Source organism: Onychostruthus taczanowskii, unplaced genomic scaffold, assembly GCF_017590055.1.
Source record: "Onychostruthus taczanowskii isolate IOZ18803 unplaced genomic scaffold, ASM1759005v1 scaffold191, whole genome shotgun sequence".
Taxonomy (NCBI): Eukaryota; Metazoa; Chordata; class Aves; order Passeriformes; family Passeridae; genus Onychostruthus; species Onychostruthus taczanowskii.
The window spans coordinates 190,175-213,018 of NW_024499140.1; the positions used below are offsets into that span (position 1 = coordinate 190,175).

The 22,844-nt window shown below is 39.8% G+C and overlaps 1 protein-coding gene across 1 annotated transcript in view; it reads left to right on the plus strand.

Moving 5' to 3' along the window:
* KIF25 (kinesin family member 25) overlaps positions 1-18,573 on the plus strand; it is a 41,765-nt gene extending 23,192 nt beyond the window's left edge. The window contains exons 9-15 of the mRNA XM_041402073.1: positions 1,364-1,438; positions 5,184-5,333; positions 6,397-6,573; positions 11,607-11,758; positions 14,345-14,542; positions 16,895-17,050; positions 18,233-18,573. Coding sequence (XP_041258007.1) covers positions 1,364-1,438; positions 5,184-5,333; positions 6,397-6,573; positions 11,607-11,758; positions 14,345-14,542; positions 16,895-17,050; positions 18,233-18,390 — 1,066 coding nt within the window. The 3' untranslated portion in view covers positions 18,391-18,573. The remainder of the gene's footprint in view (positions 1-1,363; positions 1,439-5,183; positions 5,334-6,396; positions 6,574-11,606; positions 11,759-14,344; positions 14,543-16,894; positions 17,051-18,232) is intronic.
* The last annotated feature ends 4,271 nt before the right edge of the window (positions 18,574-22,844 follow it).

Consider the following 22,844-nt stretch of genomic DNA (forward strand, 5'->3'; position numbering starts at 1 on the left):
GTTAGATATACAAAGAGGCTTAAGTAAATGCTGAAGAGCAATACTTTGTCTTTATTCAGTTAACCCTGTAGTGTCCTGTACAATCTGTGGGATACTGTTAAGTGAAGTGTACTGGTGTACGTTATACACAGAGAAGTGACTACACTTTGTAACATTTGCTGCTACCAAAATTCCTGTTTCTAATTTGCCATTTTGCTGTGAGCTATAAAGAGCATATATCACCTATTGGAAAACAGAGCTAGACAAAAAAATCACCACAAAAAGATAGCAGAAAAGGAAACTTTTTCAAAAGATAAACATTCATACCTCAAATATTTAACTGTGGATAAAGACATTAATGTTTTAGATTCTGTTCGTCTTGTATAAAAAATAGGTGCTGCAGGCTGTAATCTTGGTGAGGATACATTTTTTGGTGTGCTACAGAAGAAATGAATGAGTTAGGATATCCATGTTTTATGATCAGCATTTCCTCTCTGATGATTTCCCATTTTCAGGTCTTGATTTTATGTTGTACAAACCTGAAAGGGTTGGAGGAAAGATTTCTTTGAAGATAACTGTTGGTTTGTTTTTTGTTTTTTTTTTTTCTCCTTGCATTCAAAAACCTTACGGAGTTGTTTCAGACATCATTGTGTTGCCCCAAGTATTGAAATATCATCATTCCTTTCTAAGAAGTAGAATAGCTCATGCAATTTAATTGTCTTCCATTCTGTTTAAAAAGGTCTTCATTCCACATCATTATGGAAAAGAAAGTCATCCCTTGAGTGAGAAGTATTGATTTCAGAGTTGGTATTTCATCAGGGCTAGGGATGGAAATACCTGAGGCTGATATTGCCCACAAAGATAGTACATCCTTAAACATGACCTTCAGAAGCATTCTGATTACTGCCATGCCACTGAGTCTTCTGAGAGAAGTCCTCAGCAAGTTTGCAGTCTCTGTACCTCTTTCCCTACCCCCCCCAAACTTTACCCACATCTAAAGGTTATTACAACCTGACCACTGTCTTCCATAAAGTGATACATATGAGTCCCAGGCAGCAGGGATATTTCACACTCTAGTAGGTGTGAAAAAGTTACAGGGATCCAGTGCAGCCTAAAAAAAGACTCTGTGTGCCAGAAGGGCAGGCAGGAGGTTTAGGATGAGCTAAATCCACAAGGGTACACCTATGTGTTGTTCTCCCCAAAACACACATCAGCTGCTCCCAAAATGTGAGTGAGGACTTTGGAGTTCAAATTTTCAGTTTTGTGTCACAGAAATGTCAGCAGGTCCCAGATTATATGTCACTGGCCTACAGTTTGTATGGTCTGTGTTCTTGTGACAACATTTATATTTTTCTTCGGTTAATCACTGCACTTTGTTCCTCAGAGTTTACAATGAATTCGAGTCTCAAGATGCAGTATTTGCAGATGTGTCCCCTTTGCTAACATCTCTCCTGGATGGGTAAGTTAAAAGGCTGCAGTAAGAAAGCTAAAGCACAACAATCTACTAAAATCTGTCAATTAAAAAAAATACTTAATAATGGCAATCTGATCAAGTTTTTTGTCTTTGCAGTTCCATTTTCCTGTTTTCTTTCTACTCAGCACCAAGCGAATGCTTGTTTCTCTGTATAAACAGTGAAAATATGGTTTACAAAATTTAGCAGAGCAGTTTTGTAAAAATAATGAAAAAAAATCCCAGTTTTTTCTTCTGATCTGCTTCTGTCAAACTGATGCTTCTAATGGAAGATGTTGTCTTTTTTCTTTGTGTTCTTTAGGTTATGCTTTATAACTTTTCCAGTTGCAGACATTGTATGATATATCTTTTCCAGCAGTGTGTTCACTGTGAATGTTGTGTGCAATGTGAAAGGCCTGCCAGGGCCACTCTCTGTTCTGGTTTTGGGTCCAGCAGAGGTAGTGCAATTGATTCCTAGTTGAACCAGAACTGAGTATTCTCAGTCATTCTACTGCTCCTTCAGGCACTGGGGTAAAACCGAATTTTGGTTAGAATACAAAACTGATCACTAGCAAGCACTAACAAATACATGGAATTACTTCTAGCTACTGAAGCTCATGAAGTGTGATTTTTCATAACTACTGAGCCAACTTAAGCTACTCTTGCAAAGAGGCTTTGATGTTCATATTGTTATAATCCTTGAGGCTTAAGCTGAGTTTTATACATAACTTTCTTTCTGCTCCTTTTTCATCCCTGTTCCAATACCACTTAATTATATGGTAGAGCTGTCATGGATATTTTGCTCCCTGGAGAGGAAAAGACAGTCCCTTTCCATTCACAGTGGCATAGTTGAACAGTGGGAATCCTTGTGCCCAGCATCCTGAACACTGGAATTTTCAAGGTTCCTTTTGTTAAAAGCATCCTAGAAGAGATATCTAAAGATACTGTGAATATTGGGAATTCCATATGCCACAGAGAGGCCCCCAAGGGCTCCCTGGCTGAGGGAAGTCATAGATTCCATTATTCTTGTTTACCAGCAATGAGTAACCTCAGTTTCTTTAGCTGACCAACCTAGTGACTCCTGCACTATGTTGCAGGAGTTTAAAGAAGTCTTAACACAACTGCTTTCTCTCCCTACTTTTCCTTTTGCAATGATCGTAATTTTGCCTTGGTTGAGCAGGTCCCTTAAGTGACATATCTGATCTGTACCTTGATCTGCTGTACTTCCCACTTACTAATTTTTACATGGGGAGAGTCCTGTCCTAAAAGCTAAGATTTTTGTATTCAGTTAGGAAAAGTTCTGTTATTGAAAACAAAAGACCTGTCTTGTTCTCCCAGAAGTGCTGTTTAAACAGAAGCAGATTCTCAGGAAAGGCGAGCCTGTGCATATGAGCACAGCAGCCTTCCCACTCCAAATGGGAAACAGACATGCTTAGTCTGAACCTTGAACCTCTTTGCTGCTCCTGATTGTTTTAGTCTGGGTTCCAAAGTGGTCTGTAACAACTTTTAGCTTGAGTAGAAGGGAGTGTTCTCTCCTTTTCCTTATTTTTTCTGTTTTTCTTTCTTAATGAGTTGTTTCATTTTTCAGTACAAATATACAGGAAGAAAAGATTGTTCCATATGTAAACCAGACAAAGTATAGCAGGCTTCAAAGTTTACTGTGAGCCATACAGGGCCAACAGGCGAGTAAGATAACTTTTATTTTCTTTACAGCATTGAAGAATCCAACTTGTTTATTTTAAAGAATTAATTTCTCCTCCTTTCATTTCCTTTAACAGTTTTCTTTCCTAGGGTAACTTTGCTAGAGTGAACACCCACACTTTTTTCAGGAGAGAAGTGCTACAAAACTATTGGTATTTTAGCTTGACAATATTCTAGCTAAAAAGAATATAACAGTTATATATAATAATAAAGTGGAGAAGGAAAAATATCAGGGCACATAAGTGAATCATAGTGAAAAATCTTCAGGCTTCTCTATTTGAAAGCTTTGTGCTGGATCTAGAGCTAAAAAGTCTAGCTAAAAACAACAAAATTAGTGTAAGCTTTTCTACTGAGTTATGTCAGCAGTGAATACTTCAAGAAATCCCTCATTTCAGGTTTACAGCCCTAATTGCTATCACATTTAATTTTGCTGTAGTACTCTTTGTTTTCAATTACAGTTATAGCATCTCCTTTACTTCATCAAATCTATGACTAGACTCCTATTTTATGCTCTGCAGTGCATGCTAAAATCTGAAGGGACCTTACTGTAGATTCATTGACTGCAACTTTGATTTCACATTCTCAGAAAGGGTACCCAGGTATTTTCCATGTGGCTTATCAGCTCACATTTCTTTCTAACAAGTGAAAGCTTTCGAAATAATCCTCCTGAAATAATTGCTTCTAGGCATGTTTAATATGTATGTAAGTATTTCATGTCTTGAAACCATACATTTAAAACAATTAGATGAGGGGTGTTCATTGAAATATGCTTGCATGTGCTTGAAACTATATTTTTGATATGAGGAAAAGCATCAGATAATCAAAAGCAGCTGTTTCAGGTCTGCCCACAGAGGAGGTAGCTTAGGCAGTGAAATTTTATTCCCTGGCAGAAAAGGAGCAGGCCCATTCTTGCAACTCTAGTAGAGCAGAAGTTTCTGCAAACTGTGAAGCACTTCTTGTGTAGGTTCTGCTAATGTCGTATCTCTGAACAAATGAGATATTCCAGGGAGAGAGCAGTCCTGTCAGCATAAATGCACGTCTTCCAAAGCTTTGGCTGGCACAGTACTGTGGTCAACATCAAGTTGCTGGCAGGAGCAGCAGAGCAGGCACAGCCTAGGAGGGGCAAAGCTGCACAGCGCAGTGTTGGTCCTCCATATAAAGCAGTACTGTGGCTGGATGCATCTGTATCCACCCACTTATTTTGCTGAAGATGTTGACTTTGATCTGATTGTGTTAGTAACACACTTTCTAGATAGGATTCATACATTTCAGTTCAGATCCCTGTGGAACAGACATCCACAAAGTGCTCACAGCTGTGAACAATTCTTTTTCTATTATTTTCAGTGCAGCCAAGAGGCATTTTCAGAGTTCTAGTCATTAGACATATTTACTTGTCTGCTTCAAAAGATGATGTTTCATACGTGCCTCTTCCTCTGCACTGATATTGTACATTTTCATTTTCTACTTGTCCTTATCAGAGCAGTTCCTGCCACCTTTGTTCCAGAGTAGTCATTGTGTGCATGCTCATTCTGAACTGCTGCTCTTGGTTTAAAATTTGTGTCTCCTGTTCTTAAGGCTGTCTGATGAGCCTGCCTGAAAAAGGCTATGAGAGATGAAAAGTTCCCAGCTGTTAGGATGCAAGTGCAATGGTTTGCAGCACAGCACTGTAACACAAATCAAGCCCAGAAATGGTTTACTTTAAAATGCTGTACTGTAAACTGCAGTGGTTCAGAATCTGATTAAAAAGCAGCTCTGTAGTGCAAAAGCTGAAAGTTGGGCAGGCAAGGAGATCTAACAGCATCAGTCATTCCAAGCTAAAGATCCTTTTAACTTCTACTTAAAAACATCCCTTTAACTCTGCTTAAAAAATAAAATCTGTTTAGGTGATGTTATGAACAGTAATTAATGAACAGACTTTGAGATCTGTAGAAAGAAATCAGGAGCAGTGCTTTTATTTTCTTGTTTGTGTTCCCATATTGTTTGAAGTTTGACTTGCCACCTAATAGAGACATTTGGTAATGGCAAAATAAATTACAGCACTTGTATTTTTCAGGTACAATGTGTGTATCATGGCTTATGGGCAAACTGGAAGTGGGAAGACATACACAATGTTGGGACCACAGTTAGAGGGGAACTTAGCATTCACCATAGAAGAGGAATCAGAACTTGGAATTATTCCTCGAGCTACTCAAGAAGTGTTCAGGTAAAAACTAAGTAAAAGCTTGCTGTCAGTGGCAGTCACTTTAAACTGTATAGAAAGGATGAAATAATATTTGTAGTGTATTTATCATTACAGATTTCAGCTTCAAAATGGTTAATATTTATACTTCTCTGACCATCATTTGATATTTGAAGTTTCATATAGATTTCTAGTCTCTCTCCTGCTTTATCCAATTTTCTAAGACAATAAGATGATGCAGTTTTACTGTCTGTTATCTGTCCATCTGGCTTTCAGACTCTAATTAAACTTCTGAAAATGTTTCAACCATAGTTGTGGGAGACCAAAAGATAATTAAGTTCTGAAAAGTTCTGTGAAACTTGACAACTGGAATAGATGAAGAGAATTCAGATTAGAACCCAGTCCCAAGGAAGAAGGATAGTAGAATTTTTAACTACAATCTGTACTTGTTTTAAGGATTCTTAGATTTTTTTTCAGTTGAACCTAATACAGAATTGAACTGATATGCTGCTGTGTTATAGTAGAAGAGTCATTAGAAGTTTTTCCAGCTAAGCCTGTTTGTTTTGGAGAAGGGTATAAGCTAAATCAAAGAACCAGTTTTGTATGAGAATAACTGTCTAACTGTAAATACTCTCCTGAATAGAGAAGCCCTTAATTTATGGATTTTTTCAGGCTGTGAACAGATAGCTTCTTCCAGATACAGTTTCCCATCTCTGTTCATTGCTTGCACTCTGCCAGATTTTATACTCTGAACTCTGAGTGCAATAACTGCCAGCAGAGAAATGGTATTAAAAAATCCTGAGGTGGGAGGCTAGTGGAAAAAACAAGCTGGCACAGTTGTTTGGAAAATTAAATTCTATTTACTTCCTCAAGTATAAATAAACTGTATATTCTGAGTCTTCAAGTTAACATTAGCATATGGATGAGGCAATTCCACGGCTGCAGATACTTAGTAAATGCTTTTATCAGATTGTAATTATATTGCAATTAAAGAATAGATCTCTATTTACAGATTATTCATTTGGGGTTTGACTTCAACTTTTTGGACGTTTTTCTTCAATTTTTTTTCTCTTTTTTTATTTGCCAGGCTTATTTCAGAAAAGCCACCAGGAAGTTACTGGGTTGAGGTTTCTGTTGTAGAAGTGTATAATAATGAAATTTTTGATCTTCTGGCCAAAGACAGTTGTGGAAAAGTGTTTGGCGTCAAGCGTGATGTTGTCACAACCAGAGAAGGGAAGAGTGATGTGCCATTGCTGACGCATGAGTGAGTACATGGCTTGCTCCTACAATCTAAACACTGTCTGGTGTTAATGCTGTGTAGAGCTGTCACAATATTGCATTACAGGCACCAGATTGCTTCTAAACAATAAGTCCTTACCATATGCAAAAGAACAGTTCTGTTTCTGTTAGCTTAGTCTATTAGACTGCAGTTGGCTGCAAATGTCAAAATACTTCCAGAAATAAGTGTACAATTACTTTGAGTTATACTCCTGTGTTAAGTGCCTTCCATTCAGAATGCCTGGAGATTGCTGCATATGTTGTTGTTGCTGGATCTATGGCATCTTGTCAGCTGCAGAAGAAGAAGGGATAATCTAGTCACAAATCACTTTCTATCCAGTCTCATTGAATTATAAAATTTACAGATTATAATAGAAATTTACTTACCAATTGCAAATAGTTAAGCAGCTGTAGAGTGGTACCTTTCCCTTTATGCATTGGAGTTACAAAAAATTAGAATAAGATTTTAAGTGATATTTTAATACAAATACCCATCTTAATATTACTTAATGTTCTGTTTTTGTAACTGGAGGTGTTAAAGCTGGAATTGTTATGTTGGCATTTGAACTGGTAGGTCTTGAAAATCAAGATTCTTCAAACTAGAAGCTAAGCAGCAAAGCTTCTCACCATTCACTTTTAAGATGTCCCTCTCCAGCATTGGTGTATGCCAGGTTTGATCCTTATTTACACAACTTGACAGTGTAGGGAGAGCTACGGTATTTAAGGCTACAGTTATACTTAAAGGCCTTCTTTTGCTTACTGAGCATTATGAAGATTTGTTTTAGTACTCATGGGAATTATTCTTGACATTATGTAAGTGTGGCATACAAAGCAAACACACAGTGCTTTCTTGTTATATATAAAAAACTTACCTTGGGTAATTAGATGTTAAAAATCATATGTTCATAAAATTTCATCCATTCCCAAGAGGGAATCTGTTTCAGATGCTTCATTTTGGTAATGGCTGTATCGTTTATCATAGAATTTCCTGAGTGAGAAGGGGCCCACAAGATCATTGAGTCCAGCTCCTGGCCCTGCACAGGACAGCCCCAAGAATCCCATTCTAGTACCTAGCCACCCTCTGGGTGAAGAACCTTTTCCTAATATCCAATGTAAACCTCCCCTGACACAACTTCTGGCTGTTCCCTCAGGTCACCAGGGAGAAGAGGTTGATTCCTGCCTCTCTGCTTCCCCTCACAAGGAAGTTGTAACTGCAATGAGGTCTCAACATAGTCTCCTCTCCTCCAGGCTGAACAGACCAAGTCACCTCAGCTTCTGCTTATGTGGCTTCCTCTCTAGACCTTTCTCCATTTTTGGCCTTTCTTTGGGCCTTACACTAGTAGTATCAACATTAGCTAGGAAAAAAATAAAATTAGGATAAACAGTACTAGTGGCACCAGAGAGGTGATGGTATCCAGTGGAATTAAACTGGACATCTCTCTGTGAGCACCCAGCATGAAAACAGATTCCAGAAGGGAGCATGTGCATTATTGAGATGTGACATAAAGAAGTGTCTTGCTCCTTGAGTAAATAACATTTGGGAAAAGAAATATCTTGCTCTATTGAAATATTTAGAACAGCATTAGTGTTTACTATGTTTCTGAGGAAATGTGATGTTTTTCTTTGCTTCTCTATAATAATTCTTGTCATGGTCTAATCTCTACTTTTCCAAGGGGAATTAGAAGTCAGATATGAAATGCATCCCATGCCAATTAAATAAAATGCACCATCAGTGGAGATAATTTTGTCCTATGGGGCTTAGTCACATAAGCAGACCAGTAGTTTGTTTATGTGGATTTAATGCTATTCCCAGTAAGCTTTGATAAAAGTACAAGAATGTACTTGAGGATTCTGCAAATGTACTTTTACTCTACCTAGTGGTACACATTTGTTGAGAAAAGTAGGAGCCCAGAGAAATTGTCAAGTAATTTTCTTCACTGTAGGAGCTATAGGACTCTCCTTTCTTTCTATGAAGCAATAAGCACTGCAATATTTTCAGAAGTATTAACATTTGCATCTGGGGTTTGCCTGCTCTTTGGTCTTGAGGTTAAATACAATTTCCGTAGAAATTCTGCAAGCTTGATTGCACTCTGCATGCTCCCTAAGAACATGGAATGAATGAAAAGTGACTGGAGCTTAAAGTGATGAATCCTTTTGCCCATTCTGTCTGTATTATGCTGACTAGTGGGTTTCTCTATGTCTCTATTCTTGTATTTCCCAACTGTGACTACTCCAGATTTTAGTATCTAGTTAAGGCTCTGCTGTCAAGGGAATGAAAAACTCCAGAAGAGTCTGGGAGCAGAACTTAACCTGTGTGTGCTGAATCTTTCTTGGAGGAGCTAATCTTTTTCCTTTGACTAGACAGGAAAGGAGCCGTATGACTTAAAAAGTGAAGACGGGTGCATGTAGTGTGGACATGCTGGGAGTCGAACTTTTCCTGTTTCCATCAAAACCTCCAAGCAGTTTTTAATTATGGTATTTCAATAACTAAGATGCTGGCCTGGCATAATTTTATTCCTGAAAAATGCCTGTTCCACTTTCCCAGGGAGCTTTGCATAGTTAGTGGGTGACCCATCTCTTTTCATAGGTTTTGGGAAGGGGAGAGGCGAGAAGCAATGGGACTTGTGGCATAGAGACAAAAAAAGAGAAGATTCAATAAGGTTTCATTTGTCCCTCTAGTTAATAAAATGGCTGCTCTGTTTATTTCTGTAAATTTTAATTTATGGCAAAGGAACCTGGTGCCTTGAACTAAAACTCTAAAAAGCCACTTATCTCCATCAGTTAATATTAAATGCTAATGCAAACATAAATAAAAATATGGACTTGTATCTCAATTACAATGCAAGCAGTGAAAAAAGTCCAAATCATAAACAGGGTACATTAATAATTACATAGAAAGGTTAATAAGAAAAAACAAACCCAAACAAAGTAAAGGAACCATTGAATGAGGCCACCCAGCTGCCTGAAATCTAAAGTAAACAGCTGGTGCTTTGAATAAAAACATATCCTCATTTATGATAATATTTCATCTAGAATATATTGGCCTGCTGGGTCTCATTTGCTTCTCCATATATCCACTAAAGTACAGTAGTCTCTTTCCTGCTAACATGTTCATCTTACTGAATCATGAAAACCTCAGTCTCTTTCTTCTTTTATAGCTTGGTTGACTTTGGAGAACTTTCAGCATCAAATTTTTAACATAACTGCAACAGGGCTTCTCTTTGTAGAATCTGGTCATGGAACATGTGGCACATAAAGCATGATGAAGTTGTAGAGATTATACTAACATACTATTAAAAAATAAAATACTATTGCTGTCAGTCCTATGGAGGAGCTACTGTGCCACACTTGCCACACTGGGGTGGGGATGTTGCTTGTCTTCAAAGCCAGCTACAGCTTCCTTATCTTCCAGTAGGTGACCAGCATTGACAGCACATTCTGAACCCTGTTTTCCATGGCAAATGAAGGGGAGCAGCTTAGAGCACTGACCCTTTGCCAGCTCACAGCAGCAGCTTGCAGAAGCCAACAGCCTGGTGCTGCATCCTAGCCAAGGCTGCTTCCCCCTCAGGCCTTTCAGTCCTGGCTGACTAGCCACTGCAAGATGAAGTTGAAGGCTTGGGAAGGCAGGAGGTGTGCCTCCTTGGATGTGTGGGGTAATAGTTAGATCACCCCATTGTAGGAACTGGAGCCACTGGTTCTCTGCTGGTACCAGGTCAAACAAGCAGGAGACATCCCTGGTGGCTGCCCAGAGGTGGCTACCGTGGAGGCTGTCATGTGTGGCTCAGGATTGATAGGGGAAGTCTATAGTGATTGTTTATCTCATGCAGCCCTGGATACACAGGGAACTGCACTTAGATGGCTGCTTCTCCTAAGTATCTATAGATATGGTGTGGCCAAATGCTTTTCTGTGCTTCAGATGCCCTTGCTTTGTTTTTTGAGGAAATTATTTTAGTTTAGTTTGTTTTCTTGTGTTCTTCTGTCTCTAAACTCTTCAAGTGTGGCTCTTAGCATAAAATAAGTTTGTGCCTGGTCTGACTTCTACTGAAATCAGCCAAATCTAAGTCTTAGAGTCATTGCTTTTTATCACATGCTAGCTGCTGCTGACTGCAGCATTGTGGAACCAAGCCTTTGGCCTGTCATAAGAATTATTAATGGTTGTGCTGTTACAGAGCATTCAGTGACCAGGCTACGATATACAGTCATAATTTATACCCCCACCTAAAAACAGCTGTTTAGGTGTTCTACCTTCAATGATTATTGAAGAAGGCAACACGGTGAGGGTAGGCACTCTTATCTCATTTGTTTTCAACATTGCAAACATAAGGAAAATCATAGTGGGTTGTTTCTTTACCTAACTAGTTTATTTCATTTTCTGTATTTATTCCACTGTGTGTGCTAGGTCCTTGGCCTCGGATTGATCATATTTGCAGTACTTTCTTTAACAGGAAAAGAAAACAGACAACAGAAAACAGTATGAGATAAATGGTCTGTAGAAATTCACATCTATTTATTCTGATGTTGTGCTCACTGAACAGTGGAACTGGACTTTTTTCCAGGGATTCCGGATTTAATTCCAAATGTGAAATATGACTTCCAGAGGCCCAGAGAAATTTTGGGGGGTTTTACCTAATTCTAACCTAAGAAAATGAGCTACCTCAGCATAAATTGGAGAAATCTACTTCTGTAAGACCAGAGATTCCAGCAATGTCTAAACCTTTGTCTTTTCTTCCAAAGTGTGGAGGTATAGAAATGTCTGTTGCTTCAAGAGCTCAGCTATAGTACCTCTGCACCTGCAAGGCTGGCAGGGCACTTCTGCAGCACTTTCAGGACTACATCACAGCTTTTGGCTTGAATTTTCATCTTTATCCCACCTGAAAAAGTCTGTGCAGCTCAAAACTGAGAGTATAAGGAGAAGAGCAGGAAATGGAAATGCTGAGGTTCTCATTCAAGTTGTCAGCTTTCTTGTGTGATTTTTCCTGTAAGTCAGTTAAATATCCTTTCTGTTTCTTTACTTCTTAGGACGGTTGCAAATGCATCTGAATTTTTGCATTTAGTCAACAAAGGCCTACAGCTGAGAGTCACACACCCAACACTGGTGCATGCTCATTCCTCTCGTTCTCATCTGGTAGTGACATTGACCATAACCACAGTTGTCTTTGGAGATAACTTTGGTAAGTAGGATGTTACTAAAATACATCTGGAACCAGTTGTTTTTAAGAAAAACAGTCTGTGGACTGGGAGGTTTTCATATTGCTTTTTCTTCCTTGTTCCAATGTTTCATACATTCCCTCAGTTCTTTTCCATTTTTTTAACTTCTACGTTCCTTCTTAAATAACAGACCATTTTCATGTTTGAATGCTACTCGAACTTTCAGTTTCACAAAATATTAGCACTTTTCTTTACATGCCTTGACTTCCAGAGTTGTTGAAGTTATGTTGCATGAGGCAATTAATGAATAAGTGTTATCAGAAAGCCATAAGATAAGGTATAAGACAGTAAAGACCTTGATAAGGTACATACAAATAAAGTTGTCAAATAAAGTAGTTAAATCACTTAGAATGAATAATTACATGTCCTACAAAGTTTGTGGTTAAGCTAACCATAAATTTTAGGCACCGTCACATGCTTTTGGTTGAGAAAGAATTAAATTTATTTACTTTCTGCCCTGCAAAAACGTCCTTTAAATTCAGAATCTTTTGAACTGTTAATAATAGGCCACTGTATGAAAAGACGAAATACTTGTCCTGTTTACTATGGCAACATTGATAGTTCTGCTTTCCACTACCACACCAATACTTAGAGTTTATTAGTTAAGGAACAACTCTTTTTTGGGGCTCTTGGGGGCAACTTTGTTTACTTTTGCTCATGCTATAATTAGGCTCTCTGCTTTCAGTGCTGTGGTCCATCTCCTTCATACTCTGCAACAACAATATGAAAGTGGGAAATATTTTAGAAAATGGGAAATATTTAACATTTTTTCCCTTAGACTGCTATCAGAAATTAAACCAACAGACTAGCAGAACGAACAGTGCCCTCTCTTACCTATGGGCCTTGCCAAAATACACAATTGTTTTATAAGTTGCAGCTCCAGCATTCCCAATGTTAACTCTAGTCAGCTCCAGATTCTTGTCAGTTGAACTGATGGTACTTTTTAAAACTCAGTGCTTGCACCATTAGCACAGCAGCCATCTTGTCTGGTCCAGAATTCCATTTGCCACTTCTAATTGCAGCCACCCCACTGTGCCATGTTGCCTGGCACAGTGCGAAGCTCTGCAGAAATGTCTAATTGTTGTTGAATGCAGACTCTGGCTTTTGATTCACAGCAAGTAGAAGATGTGTACTGTAATGAAACGGAGAGAGCAGCGCTGCAGCTGGCACCTCACTCCAGCAGTGTGTGACAGCACAGCCTGACTTGTTTAAAAGGAAAGGATCCCGATTTAAAAGCCAGGTGCCATTGTCAAATATCTCAACGTCAGATACCTTAGTCACTAAAGAAAAAGTTGTAAAGTCTGAGATGAGTTCTGCACCTAAAGCCATGGTTGACAAGCCAGCACTTTTTCAGGTTTGATTAAGGCATTTGAGCATTTTGATCAGTATTATCTGTTGTTTGAGGCGAGCTGTTTCTTAATTTCATTGTCTAAAACTGAAGAGGAGTGGGAACACTTAGTTTGACACTGTATGGCCTGAAGCCATTTATTCTGTGTAAGCCAACACAGCTGCTCTGCCTACACTGTGAAGATCTGGCTCAGGATTTAGCAGCAGCCTACTTGGAGAAGTACAGAGCTCTGTAGTGCAAGTCAGTCTGCTCCTTAATCAAGTTTTGCAGTTGGAAACTTTCTACTATTCCAACTAGAACTCTGTAAGCACCCAAGGAGGTCTGTTGTCTCTATGACGTGTAGCAGAATATGTGCCTTTTATTCTTTTGTTCTTTCAGAGACAGAAAGAAAGAGATAGATGAAAACCAAAACACTAAGAGAAAAAAAAACCAAAACAACTGCTTTGGGAAATCCATTTTGCATATATTCCTGCTAAGCTAATGTGAAAGCAGCTTTCCCAGACAGTATATGTCTTCCTTCCCAGCAAAGAGAGAAAGCCAAATGCTTCTGCTGAGGAATGATACTAGTAGGTAACCAACCTGAACAAGTGGGAATAACAAATAACACTATTGAGGCTAATACCTCATCATGTGGAGATCTTGCAGTGGGATATGAGGGCTGGGGAGTAGCAGCAAAGGACAAAATAGAAGAGGCAGGATAAGGGTTTTTTTGGGTTTTTTGTGTGGTTTTTTTTGGGTTTTTTTTGTTGGTTTTTTTTTTTTTTTTCCAGAGCATCAGCAGGTGATGTTTCAAATACATAGAATCTGTTTTCAGAGCCTACGGCTCCCTAGCATCCAAAATTGCACTTTGGTTTCAATCAGTCTAAAACTTAAAAAAAAAAAAAGCCTCTTTAAAGTCCTTACTGGACTCCAATTTCTTGTTTTCCACACAGATGTGTCAACAATGGGGTTATTGGATGCAACACAATCTACACCAAAGCTTGTTACCAGCTGGTACAATCAATTTGATGAGTAAAACTTTAAATAAGATAGAAAAAGTCATTCATCCTGCCTGTGCCATGGGTTCTAGCTTGTACATTGCTTCTGTTAGAACAGCCTGAAGCAGCAGATACTGTACATTCCCCTATTGATAACCCATTTTTTCCCCATCTCAATTTTCCGTGTCAGTGAGAAGCTCTCTTTTGATTCTTCCATTAATCAGGTACTTTATGGGAAGATGAACAAACCAGTCAGAGACTAAATAAAGAGGCTTCCTTCACCTTTCCACAAAAAATGAGAGACAATAAATCCACCTCTTCTTCCAGAGCCTCTTCACCAGTGCAGCTTGAAGCAACTGAGAAAATGAAGCAAGTCAAAACGAGACTGCAGCTGGTGGACCTGGCTGGGAGCGAGTGTGTTGGTAAGAAATCATGTCTGTTCGTGGGCATGGATCTTCATGGATCTAGATTGCAATAAATGCCTTAGTTCTTTATGGAGGGATACATGCTGTTCACAGGGGGAGTTTGAACCCACAGCTCTTGGCATAAACAAAATTTTGAGGGCTGATTGATCTGGTTTTACACTGGTATAGTTTAACTCAAAGTATGACTGCATAAGCTTGAAATAAGCCCAGGACCATATAATAGATACACTATTTGTTCAGACTGCTTTTATTAGGCCTGTTTTTCTGTTCTGAAAATTAGCATGTCTTTGGTACAGAAATGTTTAAAGGGCATAAATTATTTAAATATTACAATTATCTATAACGATTGATATCACCATGTGTGGATTTTTCTGCTTTATTGTGGAAAAAGTCTTGGAGGAAATTAGTGTTGAAAAGATAATATTGTTTTCATTGTTTCTTCAAAGCATTTTCCTCCTGCCTCCTCTAAGCACACAATAATTTGAAAAACTTGATTATTTCCTAAAGGACAAACTTTCTTACCAAGAAGTTTCTTATTATGCAGCCAAATGTATCATTCCAGAAATAATGTTTTGAAAAGTGAACTAGTATTATGAAAGAGTCTTTTACTTTACTGCCAAGAATTCTTGCTGTTGCTCTCTGTTAAACTTTTGTTCTTCAGAGAAACCTAATATAATACATTATTTTTTCATTTGCTCTAAATGCTGAAAACATGTAATTGAGCAACAGGGCGTGTGTTTGTTCTCTCAGTTAAACCAGGACAAGCATTTCCTCAGTTTGGAGCTTGGCAGGCCAGATCCTCCAGTGAAGCCAGAAGAGTTGTGCTCACATCAGTGGTAGATGAGTTAGTTAGTGGCAGACTGACCTCTGCCATCAGATGTGCATCCATCAGATGTACTCTGCTGAAAGTGAGGGCAGTGTTAACTCGTAATTGTTTTAAATGTGGGCAAATCTAAGTGAGCAGCAGTACCCCAAGCTTCTCACACATGTCAGCACCCAGCCCTGTTGGCTTTACAGCTTTACAGCTGGCCTGGGTAATTTGCAGCATTTACAAGCCAACTTGTCCCTTTTTAGGAACTGTGTTTCACTTTGAAAACTCAGCTAAATGCTTTGTCAAAGTTCATCTAACCAAATGCAGATAATCAGCTGTTTAAACATGTACCCCCTCCCCTATTTGCAGTTTTCTCCTTTAGGGGAATAACTGTTATCCAAGGAGTCCGCTTTTCCTTGATATACAAGCATATAATGACCCCAGTAAAGTTACCTGGAGATTCATCCTATCTTGGATTGTTATCCACCCTTTGGCAGGGTCTTTCAAACTGTTTTGCTCTGTCTCTCTCTGACAACTGGAGATTCTACCACTCCAACCTCATCCTTTCCCACAGTTACAGCCCTCTCTGTCCAGACTCCTGAGGTTTTTGCTATTACTGTACTTTTCACATTTTCCTCTTGAGCTTCCCTTTGCTAGACAAAGCTGGCCTGAGGGGAAAACAAGATCTCTAGCCACGCCCTGAACCTGTCTAGAGATAGGAGAGTAGGCAGTAGAGGAAGATGTTGGCCCCATCTGATCCCACTGTCATCAGATCTGCACGTGGATCACGTGCTCTGGGTAAGAAGTGACTGAGGGTTTATCTGTACCTCATCCACTATCCTCAAGAAAGCTTGAATTTGAATAATATGATGCTAAATGCTAATAGCAAATTTCTCTTCCCCAAATGGCAAAGGTAAGGACAGCAGGAATTCATTACTCTTAACTGCACCCTCATCCAGACTGATCAAAGAGTTGAGCTTGCAGCACCTCTTTGAATTGGTGCAATGTGTTGCATAAACCAAACCTTTACTGTGTTGCTCAGGGGCAGCATAGCTATATACAAACATGCTGGGTGGGTGGCAGAAGGGCACCATTTTCTTTTATCCATTTCCTTACAGCAAATCATGCCATAAAACACCACTCCACAGGCTTTGGTGAACACAAACACTTCACACTGTGGCTGTTGTACAGTTTTCTCTCTGCAGCTTATGCCATCAGTGTCTTGTCTCTTTTTCCAAAGGGATACAAATGGGGCAGCTAACTATTATAAAAAAATGGTGGAAAAAACCAGGCTTCTCTTTGGGACCATTGTGGACTCATGTTTTCAAAAGTAGTGTTGTCTGATCTAAACTTTCTTGGTTCCTTGTTCTTAATACCTATGGAGCAAAAAATGCATTGTACATCTGCAGAGATCAACTTCAACATGAGATGCTTTGGACCATCTGTAGACATGGAATCTTCTTCAACTTTTCCTCCACATTACAGTTTTGATGCAGATGTGCTTAGTGTTAGCGGTGCCTTTTTCTACACTGTACCAGGTATGTCTGGAGTGACAGGAGCAGCACTGAGAGAGACCTCCTTCATTAACCGCAGCCTGTCTGCCCTGGCCGATGTTCTGGGAGCAATAGCAGAGCAGCGAGCTCACGTCCCATATCGGAACAGCAAACTTACACATCTGCTTCAGGACTCTGTAGGTGAGGGATTATTCTGACTCTTGTTCAACAATATAGATTTCTTCTCCTGATTTTTCCTCTCCTTTGCTGTGTAAAACTAGAAGATGATCTTATACTCTGCGTGAATGTGCCCTCTATTTCAAAGACCCTGGCTCAGGAGAGTGTGAGCACACAGTGACAGTTCTGAACTCCTGAATCAGGCTAAACCTTGCTGTTGCCAAAGCTCAGTTGAAGAACAACATCTCAATATGATCATATAAAGGGTAAAAATTGAATTTCACTAGTGTTTCATGTCAAGTACAGTTTAAAAGTAAAACTTCAATCTTTATTACTACAGGATATAATCACCTGCTTGCACATTCCTTAACATTGCGCCCTGCAGCAGCTATACAAAGGAGGAAGACAGGACATGGCACTGTGCTACAATTTCCTTTTGTGTTGGGGTCACTTTTAGCTCCTCATCAATTCAGAAGCAGTTTTAAAGCAAGTGTTATGCCTGCAGTAATGTCAGATTTGTGTCCATATGTGTAGTACATTAGTTCATTTGTCTTCATCCAGAAAAAATTAGCCCTTATGCTTTTAATCTCCAGTTCAAGGCATTGACAGTGAATGAGGTAACAGTTCTTCAGAGTTTCTGAAATACTATTAATTTTTTGCTTAAGCTTTGATTTTTGCTTGTACTGGAGTCCCTACTGTGAAAAGGGAAAGGCAAAAAGAGAAGTGAGAGCTGTGTTGTACGGGCACTCAGCCTGATTTTAACTAAGACTGTCATATGACTTTGGTCAAGTGTTGAAAATGGCCATTTCTTCCTTTGTTTAATCATTGTCTATAAACTTAAAGTCTGTTTTGTTTTATTGTCACACAAGCCATTTTGCCATTACTCAAAATTTACAAATATTTGACAGAACTTAAATAAGTGTCCAGAGCCATAACATACATGATGATTAACTAATGAAGCTAATAGGGGAAAAAAATCTTAACATTACAAATTGTGAAACACTTGGGGGCAAATACCATATTGTTAGATACAGACTCCCCATGAAGGAGCTGTCTGTTTCAACAGCCCTTTTCAGGAGCAGTCTTCTGCTTCATGAAAGCAATGGTAACCTGTGCTCATGTTGTGTAGATCAGTATGGTAACAATGTATAACTTACTGCAAATAATGAGGTAAATAAGTATGTTTTGTCTTTCCCTTGCTTTTAGGAGGTGATGCTAAACTGTTGGTGATGCTGTGCATCTCTCCTGGCCAAAAGTACTTAACAGAATCAGTGCAGTCTCTGGGATTTGGAACTCGTGCTCGGCAAGTTCAGAGAGGACAAGTCAAGAAAAAAAATTTCCCAGTGCCGAGTAAAGGAAAATAAAACCTAAAACTTCTGTGGATTAAAGTATCATTAATGAGTTCCTCAGACTGAAATGTATAGTTTTGTCCTTAAGCCATTCTTTTAGATATCAGCTGCCAGCTAAAATAAACAATCGTCAACATGGCATTAGTACGCAGTAAACCTGCTAATGATGTTCTTGCTCCAAAGATAACAGCAAGTATTGACAACAGCTACCCACCACGGTGGAATGGTAGACAAATAAACTGACTTTAAGATGTGGCTTTGGTGATGTGTTTCTTTAATTCTACTTGTCCTAAGGCAACAGGACCCTGATTTAGGGTGGTTTGCTTCTGACAGGCCAAGGGTGCATTCTGTCTTCTCAGTAGAAGTCAGGAGTCTAAATATCATTCCAGTGCTTCACAGCAGCAAGTGAAATATGTCCTCCCAGCTTGGATTAAAATGAGACACATCATTTTTGACTGTTCTTCTATCTGGCATGGATGGGGTCATTCCTAATGCACTAGCAACAGGTAGGAGTGTAAAGGAACCCATCAGTTGTACTGAATGGAGTTTTGTTCTCTGGTTTTAGGTAGGAAATAATGGCATTACTGAGATGGAGAAAAATAAATAAGGCTATACGTGTTATCCCTCTGGAATGTAGCTTAGAAAGCAAATGAGGAATTACACAACTTTTTGAAAAAAAAACAACTTATGTTAAATAGTTGGAATGAGTCCCACCTCTGCTGAGTTCATTAAACCCACAGCTTTGCCTGTTTGGGTGGTATTTTTGCTTCATGAATGCTGAGAGGCCCTGAACTACAGATCCTAATGGGACCCAACTTCTACAAATGTTGTAGCAATCTGGCCTATTGTTTCACTTGAATTTCTGAAGCAAGTTAAACACATCACAATCTTGATGCTGTGCCTTCAGATTAAAAAAGGATAACCACACAAATGAAACACCAAACACCAGCTTGTGATATGCTGCTTGTCACCTGCAAGAGGCTTTCACTCTTTTATGCCAATGGAGAGACAACATCATGCAGGGTTTGTGAATGAAGGGACACTGGGAGAAGTTTCAAGAAGTTTAAGCAGTGTTAGACATGAGAAGTAGGTCCAAGATGAACAACTGGGATCAAGCAACATTTGATGTGCTCTGTGCACTAAATTACTGCTCAGCAGAGGCCTCAAGAGCCACTCCTAATTTTTTTTCCAGCAGCAATTACTCTGCCCCTAGACTGGGAAAGAGGTCATAGTTAGGTCACTGCAAGAAGGCTTAAATTGCAGTGGCCTGCCCCAAACGCTGGAGTTTATAGTACTCCAAGTCACTTAACCTTCACAAGCACAAATATTTATCCAGAGATTATGTAGCATACTATTATTGGAATTTCATCCTTGAATATGTAACAGCTGCTGTGTTGCTTGCAGTGCCCTGGTGCTCAGAACATAAGTATTGAACCAGAGAGCTGTAATAACACTTGCTTTCCTAAATAATGTCATGAGGATAAAAAAAGCCTTAACTTTACCTGATTCAAGCAGTAACAGAGGGGTAGAAAACAAATCTGGCCATGGGAATTTAGAAAGCTGAGTGGTCAGTAAAAACAATCTCAGGTGAGAGTGTCAGAGCAAGGAATGTCAGCCTGCTAAACAAAATGCAGGAGCAGCTTCAAGCTCACCTTAGTCTCTGGACAGCTACATTACTAAAGCAGCCTGGATTACAGCTCGAAGAGAGGTTAAGTAACAAGGGCTGATTCCACCAGTAGGTAAAAGTAAGCTCAAGTATTTTAAGGATTTGACATTTTTAAGTGTTACACAGAAGCGCAACTTGCCATGAGCTGTTTTCTTTTCTTTTTCTGAAAAACTGCCCTTCAAAACTTTGGATTTATTTATAATCTTTGTTGTAGGAGAAAAGCAGCAGTAATTATTGAAGCACAAAAATAAGCCCCTCAAATATCATCAAAAAGGTTAAGTTTCTACATTAACATTAACTCTGCCAAAGAGAGTATACAACATTCCCTACTCCTATTTTCCTTGTCATATCACTCACTGTTTGACCTGCACAACAGAGTGTACAGGATATGCAGGGCAGTAGGGTTAACATTTTGTTCTAACAACTTTCAGGTTTGGAATTTCCTGGGTTATAGAGATGTGATTCCTCCATCCCAGTGTCAGAAGGAAAGAAGGGTAAAAGCTGTAAGGGTGAAATGGCTTTACTCATGTGTCTAAGCTGAATTGCCTTCTGTCCCAAGAGTCACTCAGGCCTGCCAAAGGAGGATATTCAGACATGTAACTTATGTCTTGGGGAGCGAGAAAACAGCATGTGCATCTTCTTTGCTGTCATTTTTCAGTGTTTAGGTCTTTTGTGCCTTGAAATTATATCTATTTTAGAAAAGCAGATGTGATATTCACAGAGCTGACCTTGAGATTTCTCTTGTTGACTAAAGCCTATCCTGATAAACCAGTCCTCACTATCTTGGCACTGTAAAGCTGAAACACACATACCAACACTGGGAGAAAGAAAGGTGAATTCTGAAATATTGAGATCGAAGGGCATAAGCACCAGGGGAAAAGTGGTTGTTCTCAAGAGTGCTCACGTAGTCTATATGCTAAAACAGCTTTTCCCTCTGAAGGACAGGGACACAACCAAATGAGAGTAGAACCAACATAAATCAGGAGAAGATCCTTTCAGTGAAGTCTGTGAATGCATAATGCAGCATTCAGCTGGTGTCTTGGGGCACTGAAGCTGGAGCACTCTCAACCCTGCTTCAGACAAGCCACTGGGTCACTGTCTCAGAGTGCTGCTCAGTATAGAGGGGTGCTGTTTCCTATCCATGATCCACTTGCTTTGGTGGCAGTCAACATGTTAACCTCCCACTGCTGGGCTCTCATTCTCCTCCTCTGGGCCCTGACTTTCTCTTGTGACATTTCAGTTGGTGCTCACCTATGTCACACCTTTCACTCTCCCCTGGCTGGCCCTAGGAAATAGGCACACATCCACAGGATGCCGCAAGGCACCATAAATCCCAGCTACCCATGGGACTGGCCTTCAGGAGCTCTTCTTGAATTTATGCAGCTCCCTGTGGAGGAGCTGAGCAAATAATTTCAGCAACAGTATCCAGAAACCTCCAGCTCTTCCTCAAAGAGCCTGCCCACTGCAGAACCCACAGCAAACACAAGAGAATTTGCTCTTGTGAATACTTTTGGTACTTAGCAGCCTGGTTTAGTGTCCAGGTGGCCAAGGAGCCAATGGTGTGAAGCCTGACCAGCACAGCACCTGCCTGGGAGGCCCAGGGTACCGCAGTCATGCAGATGTACCCCAGAGCACCTTATTTAAAAGTGGAAGCAGCTTCCACACTCCTAACCCATAGGCCAAGCATCCTCCCAGAAAGCAGAAACTTCGGATCCAGTTCAAAGACAAATCTTTGAGCTCCTGTCTCTCCCAGTACATGTGAATGCTCTGGCTTGAAGGTCATTTAGCAGGTCTGGAGATGGAGCAAGGAAAATGGGACTCTGCCAGACCAATCCCCAAGGCCTAATAGCAGCAAGTGCTTGTCTAAGGTCGGTAGCTTGTCTTTGAATAGGTTTACATGTACACATATGTGTACATGTAAACCTATACAAAGTTAGCAGAAATCTAGACTTATCTAGAATCACGCACTGACCTTTAAAGTACAAGCCCAAAATTTGGCCCAAAAGTACAGTTTGGTGCACACATTTCTCTGTGGATTTATCATTACAGACTGAATTTATCAGCTGAGGTTGGTGGTTGGCCTTGCAGCCAAAGGAAAGGGATTAACAGGATAGATCCACTTTCAGCAAAAACTCTGCCCCCCTAGTCTAGCAAGGGAGTCCAAGCAAAGGGTTTAGAGCACCAGTTCTCAGTTTGCTACAGCCAGGGAAACTGATTGCTCAAAGACTTAATCTTGAAGAACATACAACTGCTGTGGAGGATTTTCACTTATGTTTTTCAGCCTTGAAACCTACTGTGCCTGCCCAGCTCTGCAGTGCTGGTTCACATGCCTTTCAGCCTTTGCAAATCTCTTCCCAGCTCCCTTGCAAAAGTCAGCTTTCTGAACAGGGCAAGGTTGCATGAAATGAGGCAGAGCAGATCACGTGGCACAAGACCAGGTCTCCACCAGTTCTCTCTGAAGATGGCACCTGCAAGATACATCTTTGTGCAGAGCAGTTCCTCATATTTAGCTTTGAGTGCTAAACCCACACTGCAGTTCACAGCATTCTACACGCCCTCCAGACAAGCCCTTAATATTCCTTATCACCTAGGAAAACTCTTATCAGCAGAGCCCAAGAAAGCACTGTGATTCACCATTGCTTAAGAGAGCTGCATATCATCACAGGGTTAAAACAAACCAGTAATCAAACCAAACAGTGTCTTTAGCCCACTCTTAAACCAAACCTTGACCTATGTTGATGTTTAAAAATTATATATTTAATTTCCATGTGTGGCTTCATGATTTGGCAGCAGCCACACCACA